The sequence below is a fragment of the Cuculus canorus genome, chromosome 20, assembly GCF_017976375.1.
Source record: "Cuculus canorus isolate bCucCan1 chromosome 20, bCucCan1.pri, whole genome shotgun sequence".
NCBI classification, from domain to species: domain Eukaryota; kingdom Metazoa; phylum Chordata; class Aves; order Cuculiformes; family Cuculidae; genus Cuculus; species Cuculus canorus.
The window spans coordinates 2,926,039-2,945,968 of record NC_071420.1 but is presented as its reverse complement, the minus strand read 5'-3'; the positions used below and the strand labels follow the sequence as shown (position 1 = coordinate 2,945,968).

The following is a 19,930-nucleotide window of genomic DNA, read 5'->3' as shown; positions in this document are numbered from 1 at the left end:
AATAGAAACCATTCCCATTGAAATATATTGTGGCCCTATTTGAATAATTGGATTGTAGTGTTTTATTTTCAAGATACTTTATGATGAGATTTATAGAACTATGAAAAAAGCCTTTATTGGCTTATTAAAGTGAAAATATTGTTCTAACCCCATGAGCATCGTGAAATGGTGAATGAAATAGGAACAGAGAGTGTCCTGGGCACATTCAGGTTGATTCTGGAGAACAGGGGGAGGCTTCTTGTGAAATTCCTGCAGAAGGCACTGCTTGTTCGGTTCACCTTTGCAAAGAACAAAATCTCTTGTGGATAGGACAGCGTTGCTTTAATTTTAATTACACTTGAATTTTGTATTAATTCATAGATTCTGAAGACAAATTTCTAGCTTTGCATTTGGTGGAGGAATTGGGATAACTGTTGTCTCCATAGTGTGCTGCTTTTTATTTCCTTTGCTGATAGCTGTGTGATTGCTTTTACAAGAGCCTCGCAGCCTTTTTAGCTCCTATCCTAAATCCCCAGCGAGACTGAGTGTGTACGGGAGTGCTGACCCCGCCAGGGACCGTACAGTACCTTGTTTCGGTTACTTGGAAATAACGAAGGAGTTTTAGTTTAAGAAGAAACCGCCCTCGATGTTGCAAGATTTGGTTCACTGGTAAAAATATGATGTTTTATTTCTAATAATTTATGTCAAAGCGCACTCTTGTAACTGATAAACCTGACAAACGATTTGCCGTGGAGGCGTGTTCTAGCCCTGTTCCTCCTAAGAGGAGTTGAGCTGTTTGGGTTGAGCCTCACTGGGAGCAGGCTCGAATCGCTCGTGTGCACTGCTGGGATCCCAGAGGTTGAAAAAGATCAGGACAAATTTTCAACAAAGAGTGAATATTTCATCTGTCCCATTTTGCAATAAGACATTCACCATCCCAAGGTGCAACACTTGGGAAAAGTCAACAATTTCACTCCTTACAGACTGTTCCAAAGGGGTTCGTATCCTCCTGTGGTTAAAAATATCCCTCTGTGAGATGTAGCTCGTCTCATTTATTGGTCATTTTTCTTTGACTTAAAGTATTTGTTTTAATTTGGGTTATTTTTTTCAAACATTAAGTATAATAAATAAAATTATTATGATTTCACTAAGAATGGAGAAAAGTTAGTACTTAAAAAGGGGGGTAAGAAGATAGCAAATAGCCTTATCAGATTATTTTTTTTTAGTCTGGCATAGAAAGTTGTCAATTCTATGCATCAGAATTTAAATAATATGCAAGAATATCATCAAGTAATGGTAATTTCTTGCATTGGTGTAAAGTATTGAAGGTTTCAACAGAACTGTAATAAAGTTAGAATTGCATAAATTTAATTCTTCTGGATTATCTTGAAGTGTGGAATTTAGAGTTCCATTAATTATTGATTAAAGTAACTTTTGATTGTTTCCTACAAAATCCAAATCGGTGAATATTGCATTGCTACTGGAAAATTTTTATTGCTTATACAATTGTTTTTTATTGCTTATACACAGGGTTTTAAAAAGAGAATTAATAATTACTTTTAAAAGCTTGCTATTACCAGGGATACTCAGCTTTTTATAACTGCTGTTCCCAACCTGAATAGATAATATTGACCCTCTTTATACCTTTTGGAGACAGTTTTGCTTCAAAAGAATTTTGCTATCACGTAAATTCACTTCTCACATTCAATTGAACTTGTGACAATCTTTATTTCTGCTTTTTAAGACATTTACTGTGCATTTGATAAACTTTCAGACTCCTGAGGTGTATGTTAGAAAGTTGTGATCACAAAAGAAAAGCAGGCAGCATATTCTTCGCATGTTTGTGCAAGGAGTAGCTCGACAGTTTCATAGTCTGCCACCTTTCTTGCTTTTAAATAATTTTGGATTTAAGGAGCTTTACAAGGCTGTTATAATTATATTTACAAGGCTGTTCCTGGAATTGGCTGTTTGGATTGAGATCCTGGGTTTAAGTGTAAAGATCTCCGGATATAATGGGATTATTATATTCTGGCTTTCGGCTTTGAGAAAGTAACTTTTTAACGTTGTAAATGGTATAGAAGGAATTAATTCCCTTTGCTTGTTTAAGGAATAAGGTATAAGCAGCACTGCCAATTCAAAGATATGGGGAAATAGATGCTCGAAAACCATAGCAGCGTGAACTTAGTGGAAACTTTGGAAAACAAAACTCAATACATGTGGGTGATTTTTACACTTGTGAATTTCTCTCCCTTCCCTCTAAGCCCAGAGTTTCAAATCGACTCTTTTCTTTTAAAAGTTCTCCCAAATTAGGAAATCCTGGAGGATATTGAAATCCTGTACATTTTGAGGTGTGTTCATGTTGGGATTTGCCTCGTTAATGCTTTGTTTTCTTCTTTGCAGGATTTCGCTTCCCGGGCTAAACTGGCTGTGCAGAACCTGGTGCAGAAGGTTGGGTTCTTCGGCATTTTGGCCTGCGCTTCAGTAAGTTCACCTCAGTAACAGAGGCGTTTCTCATCACAGATTGCACATTGAATGTATCGCAGTGAAATTAATGCTGTGAGCCGTGACTTGGTTTTATTTGAGTCTTTGTGCCTTCTTTGCTATTTCAGTCTTCTCTGAGGTACTTGGAGAAATGGGATGGTTGTGATACAATTGCATGGAGAAACTCCACTCCTAGATTAATCCCAGCCACAGTGAATTCTGCATAAAAACACAGCTAACTGTTGTTATTGAGCATCTTGACGCTAGTTCTTCTTGGAAAAAAAATGAATTTGGAATAGTTCTAGTTCCTTTTAACGCATCAGGAAAGAATGGTGCAGCAAGGGATCCTTTTTTTCAAGAGAATGCAATCCATCGTATGGTTCAGCATGGTGTGGCGACACCTGATAAAAACAGGTCGGTTCCCTAACGATGCAAAAGGCTCGTCCTGGTAAAGAAGGCTTCTAAGAGACTGAACTGAGACATCCTTAAAATTCAAGAGGTTCCTGTGTTTCTGTTCCAGGCCGGGGATGCTCCCTGCATGTTGAGGCCGTGTCCTCTCTAACAGAGGCATACGCGCAGTGCTGCTCGCTGCCCTCTGGTAGCGGGTGTTTGGCAGAGCAGATCGCATGCCCGCTGACAGTTACTCTGCTGGGGCTTTCCCAGCCCGGATTATTAGCTGGCAAGATAAAGTACGAGCTGTATTATAACCTGTAGATTCTGCTGGAACCACATTGTTATTTCATGAGGTGTTTATGTCCGATGGCTTACAGTACTTGGCATCTTCAGATCCAAAGACATACACAAATTGAAGAGTGGAAAACTACTTGCATAAATCCTGAGTAGGATATCCATCCGTGGTCTGCTCTGGAGATGCCTTTTATCATTAGGAACCAGAGAGCGGAATGAGGAAACCAGTTTGAGACGTGGCTGTATGAACCACAACCTGCTTATAGGGTTTTTTTCCCCTCTCTAAGCAAGAGGTGATACAAGCATCTCCGCTGGTGCTGTTTTAGTGCGTTAAGGAGGATAACAATGTTCTTTTGGAGTAGAAAAGTATTGAACCATTTGCGGTTTAAATCCCTCTCTGGAAGCTTAATGAAAACTGGTTGGACTGGTGTGCCTCGTTCTTCCATCCCCCACGCAAGCTGTGGGCTGCGATGCACAGAACTGTAATTACAGTCCAGGGGGGCAGTGTAGGTCCCCTGTGATCCCATTCTTCCGGAATAACCACAGCCATTAGCCAGCTGCTCAGCTGGTGAGGTCTTAATTCCATACTTGTCCAGCATCTCTCGGTTTCCTAAATCGTAGAGGTAACAATGCTAACTATTTGCTCAAACGTAAGTAACCTGTGTTAGCTGGGAAGAATTAATCTGCTTATAGCTCCTGGCATACGACTTCTGTTTACTAATCTTTTGAACTGTCTTAATGTTTAGAGCGGAGACGTAGGTTACAAGCTGTTCTTTAAATCTTTCCATCCAGTAAGCTCTTCGGCTGCTCCTCCGCTGCCTCTGACTCATTACCTCTAGTCACCATCTTGTGAGACAGCACTGCAGGGGCTATTTTGTCTGTCTTGTGTAATCAGAACAGCAGAATAGAGGGCAGGGATGAGTTCCTGGACAAGGCGAAACATGGATAAACGGAGAACATGAGGAAGAAGTTGGTAAACATAAGAGTGATGTGTAAACTCTTTGTAGTTCCTGCTTAGTAATACTTAAACATTTGTTTAACGTCTAACTTGCTACACTGTGCTTCAACCCACTCTGAGCTCAGGCTTCCTTTTGCTCCTTTAGGCCGGTCCGGGTTGGGGGAGGGATGAGGAATCATGAATCCACCACGGTACACTTGAGGATTTGTAAATGTGTTTACAGAATAACTACAGAGCAGCAGTAAAAAGGGTGAGGTTAAATGTGGCAGAGGCATTGAAAAAAAGCACGGGGCTTCAAAGCTCTACAGTCGTGTTGTGTCTGTAGATGAGGAAGGCAGCCCACCACGTGTGCTCCTTGTGTTCTTGTGGTCCCCACAAGTTTCAGGGCTTCTCTCCCTTGTTGCTGCCTCTCTGTGTGCTAGAAGGTGTCTCTTTTACTTGCCCTCCCTGCAACTGCGATCTTACTTTTGGGTTTTAAACAGTATTTTAGTTGGATGTCTCTTTTTATGATAAGAGAACTTGCTTGTCAAGTGGTAACAGATGCCCTAGCTGGGATGCCCTAGCTGCGGGTCGTGGTCTGTCAAGCCGTGGCTTCCAAAAGCTACACAAAAGCACAATTAAATTGAATTTAAGACTTTGCAATTTTCTCCAGTGAAGTCAACTGAGTGTAATATTGTTTAGTGGCAATAAGAAAGCCATATTATTGTCTGGAGCTTAATTCCTATGTAAAGCAGCTCAGGGGAAGGAACAAAGCAAGAATTAGCCCTGGAAGATCCTTGCTGTGACTTGTGAGAATTTGCTCTCCTGTCTCTGTGGGCTATTTTGGCAACTCACAGTACTCTGTGTCTGTGTGTTAAAAATCAGAGAAAACCTTGCGGGCCTGCTAATACACCCTAACGTGGACTTGTTGAGTAACTTCTCACTGTGATAGGTTTAATGTGGTGGGGACGTCGTTACCCATACCTACAGCACGTTGCTCCCTCTGTGCTGGTAGCAAGGCAGTCATTAAACACTGTGAACCTACCAGAGAACTCCAACCAACCAACAAAGAAAGTACTTGAGACCTGGAGCAGACTTGGCTCAGAAAAACAAAATTATCTGGCTGGGGTATAAGTAAATAATTTACTAGCCTCCTATGCCTGGGACAGCTGTCAGAAGTAAAGAAGCATTTTAGTTGAAGTGGAACATGTTTAGAGACCGTTTCGGGGCACGATTAGAGACCGTTTCAGATTTCTTCCTATGCAGGTGGTGGTGTGGGTGCTCATAAATTTGAATTGCTGGTCTATAACATCTAAGTATAACCCTCATAAGCTTTCTCACAGATTTCCATTCAATCAGTTGTAAAGTTACTTTCTTTTATGTTGCTTAACAATCTATAGTCTTTATTTATTTATGTTTATATAGCAAAACAACACAAATACTGCAGGACAGTAGCCCTGTGGTGTGTGAATGGAACGTGCCCCGTGCACGCACTCAGACCGTCCGCCCGTGCGTTGCACGCTAAGTGTGAAAGGTTGCAATCTGGATACTTGCTTGGTTTAATTTCAAAAATATTTTACAGATCGAATCACGATACCAAACGAAAAGCCAACAGTTTAACTATGAAAAAAAAAAATCTTTTTAATTTTAAATGAAATGCATATGCTTAATAAAATCTAATCAGTGCTCTTAAACTGAATACATATGACTGTAAATGCCATTTTTTAATGTACTTTCTCAGATGGAAATCACTGGGGAGCACTTTGAACACTGGCTTCCAAGAGTGATGTGCTTGTCAGTGAGAAATTGTGATAAATTGTTCAAAATGGCTTTACTGTGGTTACTGTGCGTTTCGCATGGAGACTTTGTTAGTTTTTTTAAAATCCAGGGGTAAGGAGGGACCATGAGAATGGAATTGTCTGGGCCATTGTCTAGCTGAATCCCAGAGACTTAAGTTATGTGGTGCGACATTAACATTTTTGTAAGTATGAAGACACGAAAGTTTTGGACCCGGTTGAAGAAGGGGAAAATGTTCATTTGTCAAAGTTTCAAAGTCTGTAGCGTTCATCTGAGTTAAGTGCTGCGATTCAGGACCTTCTCTCTCTTGTGCTTCACAGATTCCAAACCCTCTGTTTGACCTGGCCGGCATAACATGTGGACACTTTCTGGTTCCCTTCTGGACCTTCTTTGGTGCAACCCTGATTGGGAAAGCAGTAATTAAAATGCACATCCAGGCAAGTAGATGCTGCGCTTCCTCAGGGCTCGAGGGTGAAGCCTTTTTTGACTGTTCTGCCGCGTTACTTCATAATGAACTCTTGAGTCTCCCTTCCTGACCTGAAGTAATGGAAATTAATTTGGTGCAAAGGATTTACAATAAAGGATCTGCTAGGCTTCTTATGCTCAAAACGTAGGCAACTGAATAATTTATAGCTACAAACTAATGAGCGCGCTGCCTACACCGCTCAGGAAATTGGTGGTTAGCCAAGTTATTTACCTACAGGTTTTACCAGACTGAAAGGACTTCGTACTCATAATGAACTTGCCTTTTTGGTAACAAATACTCATTTCAAAGGGCACTGCAACTCGCCTTTACCAGTTAAGCGGCACTTTTAAATGCTCCCTTTTATCTCAGTTGAGTGTGTAGAGAAAAACTCAGTCCCTTTGGCCCCTGCAGGAGCAGCCTTGGGCTCTGTCTCTGGGCACGCTGTCCGTAGCTTTCCAGCACGGTTAACAGCTTTTGGTGACCTATAACATTTTTTGGTGATCTATAGTATTTTGAACGGGCCCGATTTGGAGCCTTACCAGATGCTCTGAGCTTGGCAATCAGAATCTCCGGTTGCTTTCAAAAGTTTTGAGTCTCGCTTTTAAAATCTATCAGCGTTTTGTTCAATAGAAGCTGCACTATTGATTCTCTGGTCCTTCTTCGCTGGTGGCGCTGTGGTTAACGCTCTGTCATGAACCACATTGCTCTGTTTGCCACGGTTAGAACCAGTGTGTTCAGCTGGCGCTTGTTTTTCTTTAAGCATCTCCATAGGACTGGTGCAGTGCCTGTAGCTGTGTTGCTTGGAAATCTTTTGTCACTACATTAAAATAGCAGAAGCTATTAGAAGTATAAAATTACTCATCTAATACCCTCATCAAGCTGCTTTAAAAAAAACCCTCTCTTTTGCCCTGAACAGAAGATTTCAATCTTCAACCCTTTTTTCCTTCCCATCTTCTTATAAATGGCAATTTTACTTTGCCCAAGCCTTAAACAGAAAATAATAGATCTGAAAATTCTTTCATTTATTGCGATAGAACAACTTTTTCTCCCCACTTCGTTTTGTATTACCTGATTTTTTTTTTTCAGCTTTTAAATCTGTATATGATTAGAGTTGGTTCTGGCAACAGACAAAAGCTGAATAGTATTTGTGTAATATTCTTTCTATCGTTTTCTTTGCCCGGTTTAGCTAGCAGAATGTTTGCTGTGTAATTTATAGTGTTCCACGCTCAGATCAAATCTTAAGTGAAAAAATATTTCCCAGTGCCTTCTACAGTTGGTAAATCCTCTTATTTTGTAATATGTTTAGCTATTAGAATTCTCTGCTCTGCGGTGCTTGATTTCAAGCATGCTCTTGTGCAAGAGCCTTGATTTTCATAGTTATCTTGCTGCAATTCGGAATTTAGGAAATGTAAGAGTCATGGTAAGGGCTTGTAATGAAATCTTTAGACAGGAAGCGAGCGACTCTGGTGCCGTGGCCATTCCGGAGCTGCTTGTAGCTGGCCTCTTCCTCTGGACTACAAAATCATTTTGTGTAGTTCTAGTCTCATCCCTTATTGCAAGGCTAGTTCTTGTCAGATCATGATTAAATCGCTTTAAGGAGACTGTGAGAACTGTGTGTGTCTGTATTCGTGTTCACACACAGTCTTGTGAAGGAACAAGCTGTCCAATAGGACAGAATTGGAATTAGCAAAGGGTGTTGTAACAGAATTTGATCTTCTGTTAGGGGAGAGAGGACTGGTAAAATTGTGGACGTTTGGATTTTATGCAAAATAAGCTATGTGTTACAAAAGCTTCTATTATTGAAATTATTCTGTTCCGTATAGCCTGTTGCATTGCAGACAGTGACAATCCTAAGGTTCTTTTTTTATTCAACAGACCAAATAGCTCTTACTCTGTTCTTCGCTAAATACTTTTTGTTATGTTTCTATCTGAAGCACACAAACTAAGGGAATAAAAGAGATATTATTTTTCACTTCTGTGATCTTTAAGTACATGTTTGTGTAAGGGGATGTGAATTTTTCTGCACAGTGATGGCTGTTTTTCCATTAAAACATTGTTGACGGAGTAAAGTGACCTTGAGCTTCTGGGAATTTAAGTTTGGGGAGGATGCGAATGGTTAGTAACACAGGCTACAAAAACATTGCAAGAAATGAAATCTATGAAGAAATAGAAAAATAAATCAGACAGCTTTTCTCACTCCTGCCTCTTTTTTTGAAAAGGGTATTAAAAACTAAAGATCTTGAAAGAAAAGAGAAGGGAAAACTACGTGTGAGTGCTAGAGAAGCTGTCGGGTTGGAAAGGAACACGAATTGTCGTACCCCATTGTCTCTGCTTCCCTTTTGATCCAGTGTTTCTCTAACTGATGTTTTCCTTCCTACAGAAACTTTTCGTTATTATAACATTCAGCAAACATATAGTGGAGCAGATGGTGTCCCTAATCGGGTGAGTAATTCTTTAACACAGTAATACCTTCACTCATTAAGTGGAAAAATACTGGAGGAGTCAAATTAGATGTGCTGAAAATTGTGCTTTGCTATGAAGCTTTGGCCAACACATAATTTAGGTCTTATTTGCAACTTCATTCCTTACCTCAAAGGCTTCAAGTACTTCAAGAAACATAATAGCACTGTGGGTCAGATGGTCTGAGTGTATAGTACTGATGGTTAACTTTCACCCAGAAATATGATACAGCTCTTCCAATTATAGATTGCTGTGCTTTTAGCTGCAAATAAACTTTTTTTTTTAATGGAATTTCTTCAGTGTTGTGGTGGGATCCTATGCAGCGTCCCAAGACGATGATAACCATCTTCCATAATTTGAGCTGTCTTGTACATTTAAAATATTAAATCTCATAAAACATCAAAATGGGAAATTTGGGGTATAGAGTTATAGCTCCGTTCTATTAAATTTAGTTTCTCACAGGAGAAATGACAGTTTTCATGGATAAACTGTTCATGTTTTGAGACAATTTGTCAGTTTTTAGACTGAGTTCTTTAGCAATTGATTACTCTGTTGTTTTTTAAGTGAAAATCTCAGTTTAAAACAAGAAAACTAAACAAAATCCCAGCTAACAACAGTTGGACGAGGAGGGGGATGGTTAAAACAACATACTTACTTGTTGCCTCAGTGGGTTTGAATGAAGATGGGACACTGAGGCTGAAGTGCTACGTTTTTGCCTCATAGCTACCTGTTCAGTCATGAAATTCTATGTCTTTTAAAATCCATTGTTGATATTAACATTTCCTGCTTGGTAATCCAGCAAATAACATCACAACAGGCCCTCTCTAATCATGCAGAAGTTTCAGGAACTGCTTGGATGCAAACAAACTGTGCAACTTAATTAATTTAAATGTAGATAAATAGATCAAATTGTATGGATTTCATCAAAAATTCATGCTCTGTTGTTCGAAGAAACAATTATGTCCTTGAGGGTGAAGCTCCTGCCTGTTTTCAGGGGATGGATCAGAGTGATTCAGGTTTAGTTTTAAATGTGAGTGTTGCGATGTTTAAACAGAAAAACCTTATTGTTGTGGGTGATGTTTTGTTGTTGTTTTTTTTTAACTACATACCTAATACGGGTCCATAAAATAAATTCTAAGGTGTTTCTACTTTTCCATGGTTTTTTACTTATGTGGGGCAAATTGATTGACACTTTACTATCCAAAGTGTAATAACTATTTTCGCATAAAATCCCAAAAGCCACACTCAAGAACAGTTTCAGGGCAGGAATGTCTGGGAATAATTCCTTATTTTACAATATGTAAACTTGAAGTAGTAATGATATAAAAAGAAAAAGGAACGTCAGAAGAAGCATTCTGGGGCATTTCACTAATGAAACAAATCCGGACTTTATTACTTCCTGATCTTCTAGTTGGGTGTCTGGTTTGTAACAAACTTCAAAATTAATTTGGTGCTTTGAACATTATTTTTTTTTAAAAAAAGAGGGATGTGGCTACTTTTAACCATCATTCATTAGGGTTTTTTTAGTATCAAGCAAAGTAGACAATTTACTACTGACTTTTGATCTGCGCCGCTAGTAGGTCAGGTGGGGTTCCAGAGATTTACTCTCCTGCAAATCCTTGAGCCAAAACTGGTAGTTTTTTCCTACTTCCATCTATCTTGGAGCTATTTTTGCATCAAGTTACTTCGAATGCGTTCACAAGACCTCGGCTGGATTCAGATTTTATTAGATGGTTGATGTCAGAGTTAAAAAATGTCCTCGGGAGACAGTAAGATTTTTGGTATGTGCCGGTATCCTTGACTTTTCTCAAGCTGTCTGCTGGCATTACCTCATCAATTTCTTTTCAGAGTGGAGTATAAAATTTTAAACAATAGCTTGAATTAAATCCTTTATTATTAAATTAAAATATAGATCTATTTATTGGTCAGTAACTTTATTTTAATCAAATCCTATCCAACAAAATGACTTAAGACTTTCTTTTGTCTGGGATATTGCTCTTACACAATAGGAAATGTCTAAGCACAATACTTGAAAATAATGAACGTATTAATATACCGGATAACTGAAATTGAGACGGAAGATTAAGTTATGAGATAAAGTCTGAGAATATTTGATTTTATAAGCCAGAGAGAATTTCTCAATAGCTACATGAGTCAAAAAGCAGAAATGATTCACCTGCAGACCGTGCCGAGCTCCCTAGTTGTTCGCGTCGGTCCCCGGATGCTGCTGGCATTGCACACTCGCCCTGCCACAACCGGGCTTTTTTTTTGGTGTAAATCAGAATAATTTGATTTTACAAGTTTGTCTAAGTCTCCAGTGGAAAAGGAACATAAAATACTCCTTAAAGAAAGAAAGGAAAATGGAAAGAAAATGTGTCAGGAAATGAAGAAGTTGTTTAGAAGTTGTTGGAAACATTGGCGTGGGGGGAAAGCGAAGGGGCTGCGTGAAGGCACAGTGGCACTATGGGTGCTGGAAGGAACCAGGAGGCACGGACGGAATTAGCTTGAGTCTTGGAATCAAAGCTGAAGAGGATTACAAAGATGCAGAGAGCGTAATATTTTCTCTCAGGTTGTATTACATTCATATGCTTTTGTGAGCAAAGAGTGTGTGAGAGTTTTGTCTTGTATTCCGTCACTTAAAGAAGAGTTTATCTTACTGATCATCCATGTAGAATACTTTACTGGGTTTAGGCCGAACCCATCCCGTTTGAAATGTTTAATTATCGTGTGTGTTGTGGGTGTTCCTTTGGCCCTTAAATCTGTCCATATCGGGTTTTTTTACCTACAGCTGCAGGATTGCTGATGGAGTCACACAAAGTGTATGGCTTTAAGCATGATCGTGTTTTCTTTGAAGTGGCAATTTCAAATGCGGATTAAGAATTCCCAGAAAACTACTAAAGAAAAAGAGTTGTTAAAGCACACACCATCCACAAAACTGTCTGCCGTCAGGTCTGGGTACATGTTCAGAAAGGAAAGATGGAGGTTTGTTTTTAGCTCAGCATGCTCTGTTCATATTTTGTGAAAATGAGCTAATAACCTTAGAACTTCGATAGACATCTAAAAAATTCATAAACACACTTTATTTAGCATTAGACAGCACGTGGCCTTCACCTCAGAGCATCCAAACTTCAGTGGCAAGTGGTAACGGCTACATCCCTTTCGGACAGATTCCACCCGTCGGGCAGAGAATCCTCTCTGACCGTTATTAAGTTAATGATGAATTCAAATAGGCCACAGAAGGTCTTAATTACAGAGGCTGTGAGGGTTACAGGGTGGGATAAACACTGAGAGGTGCTCCTACGATACACCAGGCACGCTGTCTCTTCGGCAAAGTGAGAGAGCTGCTGCCGGGAGCAAAGGCTGCCGTGCTAATTCTGGAAGAAATAGAAACGAATCTATTCAGTTAATGAACGGAGTCAATAAACTCAATTGAAGTTGAAATAGAAGCCAGTGAAATACAGGTAAAAAAATTGCATACCTATGGATTTTTAGACGTTAATTTCTTCACGATGAAGGTGGAGAGGCCCCGGCCCAGGTTGCCCAGGGAGGTTGTGCCCCATCCTTGGAGGGGTTCCAGGCCAGGTTGGATGGGGCTCGGAGCCCCTGATCCAGTGGGAGGTGTCCCTGCCCATGGCAGGGGGTGGAACGGGATGGGCTTTAAGGTCCTTTCCAACCCAAACTATTCTACGATTCCCTTAGTGCCACATTCTGTGTGTGAGACCTGTTCAATTACACTTCAGTGTTTAACAGACTCGGAGAAATCTACCCAAAATATCCGTACTTCTGAAGGGTTTCTTAATCCGGATGAGTTTTTATAAGACACATAAATCATGCTTACCAGGTACGCAGGCCAGTAGGAATGATTGCTTGTCTTAAAGGAAAAACAGTGTTTTGGTGACAGGTTCTTGAACCATAGCCTTGACAAACCAGTTTGGTGCTATTAATTGTGCTGTAATTCTTTGCTTCACAACTTAATCTCAGTTGATTCCAGTCAGGAGCATGATGTTCCTTCCATGAAAAAAAAGTACAAGTGAAGTCATGGTCACTGATGTAACTGGAAACTCTTTAAAAGTTGTGTTTTTTTTTCAGAGATCGCTCACAGTATAGGTTTCAGGTTATTTCTTTAGAATATAAGTCGAGAAGCTAAAGTGATGGAAAGGGCTGCACCAGAAGTCACTTGTCCTGGGGTAGGAAGAGCCCTTTTTCGTTTGCATCGTGCTCTGTGGTTGCCTGGGTGTTTCAGGGGCCTTCAGCGGGGTATGACCCCACGGCGTGGCCTCTGCCATCCCGTATCCCCCTCATCACATCACTGCACATTGCTCGGAGCCAGATCCCCATCCACCAGCCACACCTTCAGACCTGGAGGGAGGGACCTCGATTTGTTTCTATGCCAGAAAATCCGTATCCTGTTGAGCTGGCACCTTCATTAAAGGATATTTTGAGAAATAGGTTCCAAACAGTATTTAAAACGAAACCCATGGAGCGGAATTCAACTGAAAATAACCAGAAGTGGCTGAGAACAGGGATAACTGAGCAATGACTTTAGAACCTCCTGAGAAGAATGATTCTGGAAGGTTATACCAATGCACCTGACGTTTCTTGGTAAAATAAATCAATGGCTCTCGTCCCACAAGTATATTGGAAACCTGTGGGACTGTGCCCTCGTAACACACGCTGCACACAATGGATCAGCTCGGCACAAAACAGGCTTTAGCGTCTTTAAAGGGACACAGATGTGGATGAAATCCGAGTAGCTTTGGTGTTGAAAACCTTCCAGTGGATCACAACAGAATTCTAAAAGTTTATTTGCAAAAGGCTTGGAGGATTTAACTCCAAACAAGCAGGTGGGGATTGTTGGTTTGGTTTTTTTTTTCTAAATGGTGTAGAAAATAGATCTTTCAAATACAAATAGATGTTTCCTTACAAAGAGCCTTATTGAGCACGGAAGTTCAGAGATGTTGCAACTCCTACTTGATTGATTTTAATATAACAGAATGTCACAAGGAAAAAAAAAAATGTTTTGCAGGCAGCTTGGTTAGCGTGGGTATCGGAGCGTAGCTCCAGGTATGAATGACGTCAAACGTCTAACAGTTTTAGCTTAGTAATTTTCAAATAAGCTAGTTTGTTGCTTCGTCTCGTAAAGCAAGTGGATCTGCCAAGCAGCCTTTTAACCCCAAAATGTTTCCGTTGATCCTGACCGTAAAGCCGATGTATTTTCTGCAGTTGTAGAGCACTGAGGGCAGATCCCATCTGAGCTTCCCCAACTGCTCCAAGCTGAAGGAGCCCAGGTTTGCTGCAGCGCCAGGGGCCAGGAGGGCCCCCGAGTCCCTGCCCCGGCTCCTGCTGGTGGGGAAAGGGATGGTTTAAATACTGTGAGAATCTTTATCAGCACAGGAAATGACAGCTCATTAAAATACTAACCGTTAAGCCTGTTTAGATCACTGTCTGGAAAAAAATTAACCATTGAAGGTTCAGATAACTTGCAGGAAGAAAGGTGCTCTGTTTAGACAGTGAACACGGTATGCAAATTAATCAGCTTTGCTAATTATCCAGCGGCATAAAAATGTTTCCACTGGAATCTAGTTTTTATTGGTTTATAAAATGTCTCGCTCGATACCGTGATGGAGCAAAACTTCCAGTGTCTTTTGAAGGAGGGATGACTAAAATAACCAACTGTGGTGCCTCTTACTCAACACCCAATTGCTTTGAGCTTTAGGATGGATTTTTCTTGTGTTCTTACAGGGAACGTAGAAATGTGAATCTAATACCGAGAAACTGTGTGGGAGGGATGAGTGTTGGGTGTGATGATTTATTGATGTTTTGCATCATTATTGGGAAGGTGAAAGCCTTCACTTTGGCTCTCTGGCCTGGTCTGAGTTAAATAAATACATTTCCAAATAGAGTCGGAGGTATTGGGAGGGAAGAGTCCTTGTCCCAGCACACTCCCTCCTTCCTTTGTCACATTCTTTGGTGCCACTTAACTCGGTTTTTTGTAGGAAGAGATAATCTCTGGCCTGGGGCCATGCCTGCGCCAGGGGTACAGCCTGCGGGCAGGCTTTGTGCTGACAAAACACACAATGATATTTCCCTCTGAGTTTGGGTTTCTGTTGTTTCAAAATTTCTTTCGCTGTCGTCTTCATTTTGTATTGGATCGGTGGCATTTCCTAAAAGGATGTTTTTCTCTACAGGACTGGCCCGGATCGCTGAATCTGAGCAAAATGTGGCTGCACTGTTTGTCCCCAGACCCCGAGAGGGGTCCGGAGAAGGACAAAGTGTGTGTGCCAGAGAGTTGGACAAAATCAATCCCCGTGTTAGCAGTTAAACGGTTTTTCCAAATGAACAGCTGTGGATATTAGAGAGATCATCCATAAAGTGAGGTTGTGACTCAATATTGCATCACCTTTCCAAGCAGCGTTTCAGCCTGGGAGCCCGGTGGCTTGTTCGCACCCTCCATTCCATTATTAGGGTTCTCGTTTCCCTTCAGGTTATTATTTCCATGATAAAATGGACTTCCACGTTTTTAAACCTGCAGTGCTTAATGTTTCTTGATCGTTGCAGCTGGGGGACCAATTCCAGCCGTTCCTGTGCGCTGCTGGATGCGCCGTGTAATTCGGCACTGAATGCCACTGAAGTTCTTATTTACATTTTTAATTTCCATCAAAAGAAATTGAGTTTAAGAACTGCTTAATCAGCTGCTTAATCACTTGCTGCTGGAGGCCTCTTGAGAATGAGAAACTTCCATCAGCAGTAAAACCCCCACTGTATGACTGTTCCTAAAATGTGGGTCTGCAATGGCAGCCTCAGTGTTTCTTGATGTATTTGCTAACGTTTCTCTTCTGGTAAATGCAAACTTACAGAGGTTTTGGTAAGACGAGAACTTTACGTCCCGTGTCATGGACTGATAGATTGTTTTGTAAATGTTATCACAATGATAGCGGAGTGCGGCGTTTGATTCCGAGCGTGCAGCACAGCTTGTGCTTGCTGGAGTGCTCACACTGAGAGCATCGCTTGTGACATTTCCATAACTCCAGTAACTCTTAAAGATTTCCTAAGATGAAAAATATACCTTTTAAAAGCGCAAGTGTCAATGGTTTTAAAGCAGTATTTTTAATATAAGCAAAAATGCTAAATATCCCCCAGCCCGGTTTGGTGCTTCTTCTGGATGCGTTTAGGAAACGCCTACCTCTGCTTCCAAAGATTCTGTTAAAAAGATAAATTGCCCAACAACCTTCCCCATCACTTCATGACTAATGATGTGTATTTGAGGGTCAAATACTGACAGTCAATCTTTGAAGTGCAAATTAATAAATTGGACAGTGTGGTTTAATAAACACAGTTTTGCCGTAACTGGAACAGAAGTTGTAGGAGTTGTGCTGGCAGAAGCTGTACATCCTCGATGTCAGTTTTAAACTAATCCTGGAGCAACTTTGCTTACTCTCTGTAGTTTAGTGCTTCGAATAGATGGGAAGTTTTTTTGTGTGTGTTGGAAAAGAAGTTATTTCTTGTTCTTAAAAAAAAATCAAAGGTGCATTTGTTTAATAACAAAACCCAAGTTACGCTTCTGAAAAGAGGTTTGTGTTTTTTGTTCAGTGCAGCAGAATTCTTAATGGGTGTTTATATTGTAGTATTAGAGTGCAACTAATGCATTTTACTAAATTGTTACGATTCTAATGAATTTAGGCTGTACCAAATTCTGTGCAGGTTTTTTCCAAGTCTCTTTTCAGTTTCAATTTTGTGAAACATTCAGTGTTAGCAGAGAATCAGGGTAAATTAAAACAAAATTTGGCGTTTAATGTTAACTGTTTCTAAAATTTGTTGTGAATCAAAATTTCTTTAAAAAAATACAAAGCGTTTTTTCCAACTCTCACAGTAAAACTGCAGCTCCTCTCGTTTTTCACGCAAGTTTTGTTGTAGGACAGAGCCCCGTGGGCAGCACGTCCCTTCCCAGCAGTGCAGCTTGTTGCTGATTAACTGCCAAATTCATTAATAATAAGGATAGCGGCTAGTGAAACTATTCATTGATTATTTTGACAGATAACTTCTAGTGAATGACCTTCAGGTTTTTTGAAATTGAAGTCCTTAAGCAGCTCCCCAAGACCTGTGTTTTAAGCCTTTAAGAAGGGACAGCAGGTTGTGTGCTTGGGGGGTTTTGTGTGGGTTGTTTTGGCAGATAGAGACTACAAAGCCTGGATGAGCCCAGTTCTGTTGTGCACGAAGGTCCTTTTATTTTCTTATCCTTTCGTGGTCTTTATTTGAAAGACAATAGGCTTCATTCTCAAAGGAAACTGCAAGGAGTTGGGTTTAGATTATTCTACAAACGGGTTATCTTCCAGCATCTTCCTTTCTTAAGTCGGATGTGGTTTGCATCTCCTGAAACTGCAGCAGGCTTTGAAGGTGCATCTTAAAGTTATTTCTAAGTGGCGCAGAATTATGATGCAAATCTGTTCCTTTTTTTCATGAGTATCTGCCTCTGCTTCCAGTGGAATCCTTGAAAATTTATACTGAAGACTTCCCCCTCCTCCTTTGATAAGAAGAGGGTCGGGGAGTTGAAGCTCACTGGCTTTGGGAGGTTAGCACCGACTCATTGGTGGTTCAATAAAACTAAAACTGATTTTTAAGATTTCTAGATGTAGAGTGATGCCCGTGCTTTGGGTATCAGGTGCTGCTGAATATTGTCACAAGAGTTATTGTTATTGCAGTGACCGATGTTGTCCCACTGAAATGGGATTTCCAGAATTTTGTTTCTAGTAGTCTGGAGTCATGATTTTCTAGGAGTCACTGTGCTTCATTTTGCTCCTTGTTTAAATTTATGCACTTTTTTTTCAGTGTTAAAGTCTCTGTGAATGTGCAAAACATCACAGACTTTTACAAACCAAGGTCCTTGCATTCCGAATCTCTTCAAAACAGCTTTAGTAAAATGGATGTTGTGCACTCGGTCCTCAGTTGTGCTCACAAAAGAAATAAGAAGTTGAATACTTTTAACTAAAATAATTTTGAAATATGGTGTTGATGCACCAGGATCTCTTCAAGCCGCCTGAACATGGTTTTCATGTCTTTGTTCTGTTGTTTAATGCCAGTTGGGCACAGTTTTAGTTCAGTTTTCAGAAAAACATTGAGGCATTTGAACAACCATTCTGTTAATCATTCGTCTCTCGTGATTTAAATATTCCTTATTTCATAATCATGCAGAAGTTTAAAAGTAAGCTATTACCTTTCAGGAGCTTTTCCGGGCTTCTGGGTATCATTTGAAAAAGAAAAGAAACCTCAAAACGTAACTCCGGTTTAAAACTGTGACTCGTACCCATCGGCGAGTCAGGAGGAGGATTTTGACCACGGGGAGAGTCAGCTTCGTCCGGGACGGGTCTGAAAAACTGAAAATCATTTGTAAAAGTCGCCGTTCTCTTGTGTAATAGATGAGTTTTAGTCTCTGCTCTTTTGTTTGCTGAAATTTTACCAGTCCGGGCACAGAATTTACTCACCCGTTCGTATCATCGTGATGGTGAATCATGAAAGAAGCAATCGTTTTCTTGTAAATACGTTCAGAGGAGTTATTCACCCCTGGCTACCGAAGGACATCGAGTTGGTGGGGGAGAGCGAGCTACTTTGTTTCTTCAGTCTGTGACTTTTCATAAATTCTTGAGATTAGGAAGCTGTTATTTTTTAATTGAGCTTTAGCCTGGAAAAGGGAATATTGGTTAAATCAGGAGATGGAGGAAAATTATCTTGAAAGTCTATCCATCATTCGGAGAGGGGCGATTACAGAATGGTTGGGGTTGGAAGGAACCTCTGTAGGGGATTTGGTCGAAGCCCCTGGTAAAGCAGGGTCAGTTTGGAAAGGTGTCTGTGGGTACCTCTGTCTAAAGTGTGTTTTACTAAATCCTCCCTGAAGCAGAAGTGTCAAGAATCAAAACCTTAAGCACAGAAGTTTAGGTGACTTGTTGTAATGTAGAGACCTGTGTTCATTTATTTAAAATTTTAAAAAGAAATTGGAAATCTGTGTTCTGTTTGAAATGAAACCCATGTTTGTTAGTGATGGGTGCTCTCCCCTGGCTGGCATTAAGGGTGTTGGTTGCCTGTATGTGGAACGAACCCTGGGAGCCTTCGGATTGCACGGGTGTTCCCAGCGCCGCAGCTGAGCCAGGGGGTTGCTGGTGGCAATTCCTTCTACAGAGTATTTTAAGGGTTTCTTAAATGGTGTGACAGTTACTAAAGCTCCTCGACCTCCTGCTAAAGAGCACGGCATACGGATCTAAAGAAGTTACGCAGGTTGTTTTTGATTCAAACCTGGCCAGCTGTGGCATTTGCCCAGCAGAGGTTGGAGGCTGCTGTGAGCCTGCCCAGCGTTAACACCTGGGAGAGGGTTCTCCGTTCCAAACGGTATCTTTGTAATGTTAGAGTCGGAACAAGGTGTTTAGTAACGTATTGTAGCTTTTGTGCAAGTCATCTGCCATAAACCATGGCATGATTCAGCCCCGGGTTCATAGTTCCTTCTTTGTTCCTTTGTTAATCACTGACCTGGGGGAGGCGCCTGCAGAATTTGCTCATGCATTCTTGTTGGGTAAAGATGACGCACGGATTGTCCTAATAAGGACTTAGTTTGAGAAAGGGGCCGTCTTCTTGGAGGAGATAGGGGCAAGTCATAGGGCGAGCAGTTTCTTTTTTAACTGAGGGATGACACAAGCACAAGTCATTTCCTTATTAATCGGTTCAAACCAGTTCTTACAGGAACTGCTGGTGATAAATGTGGGACTTCTGAGAAGTCATTCATTTGATTCTCAGCCGCGCACCAGCGCGCAGCCCAGCTGGCTCCTCCGCCTCCAAGGAAATGCTCTGCTCCCAGCTCCAATGCTCTGCTCCCAGCTCCAATGCTCTGCTCCCAGCTCCGCGCTCTGCTCCCAGCAGGGTTGTCACCGCTTTGCTCTGAAACATTTTTTCTTTTTAAGCACTTTTTGAGGACCTGGGGCCATAGGTCCCTTTCAGAAGTATGAGAGAGAAAGATGAAATACACTTTATTTTGTGGTTATCCGTTTCCTCGAGTAGCGGTGCCCTTCTGAGCTGTGGCTCAGTCTGAACTTTGTTCTGTTTGGGTCAAAGTGGTAAGTTTAAAAAAAAAAAAATTGTCT

At 40.9% G+C, this 19,930-nt stretch overlaps 1 protein-coding gene across 7 annotated transcripts in view; it reads left to right on the top strand.

Annotated features, from left to right (window-relative positions):
* VMP1 (vacuole membrane protein 1) overlaps nt 1-19,930 on the top strand; it is a 67,982-nt gene that overhangs the window by 45,796 nt on the left and 2,256 nt on the right. For 6 of the 7 annotated variants that reach the window (XM_054084938.1, XM_054084939.1, XM_054084942.1 and 3 more), the window contains 3 exons: nt 2,380-2,460; nt 6,202-6,318; nt 8,728-8,789. In XM_054084938.1, the coding sequence (XP_053940913.1) occupies nt 2,380-2,460; nt 6,202-6,318; nt 8,728-8,789 (260 nt within the window). Of the gene's footprint in view, nt 1-2,379; nt 2,461-6,201; nt 6,319-8,727; nt 8,790-14,995; nt 19,666-19,930 lie in introns of those variants that run through there. The other variant, XM_054084943.1, reaches the window with a different exon arrangement.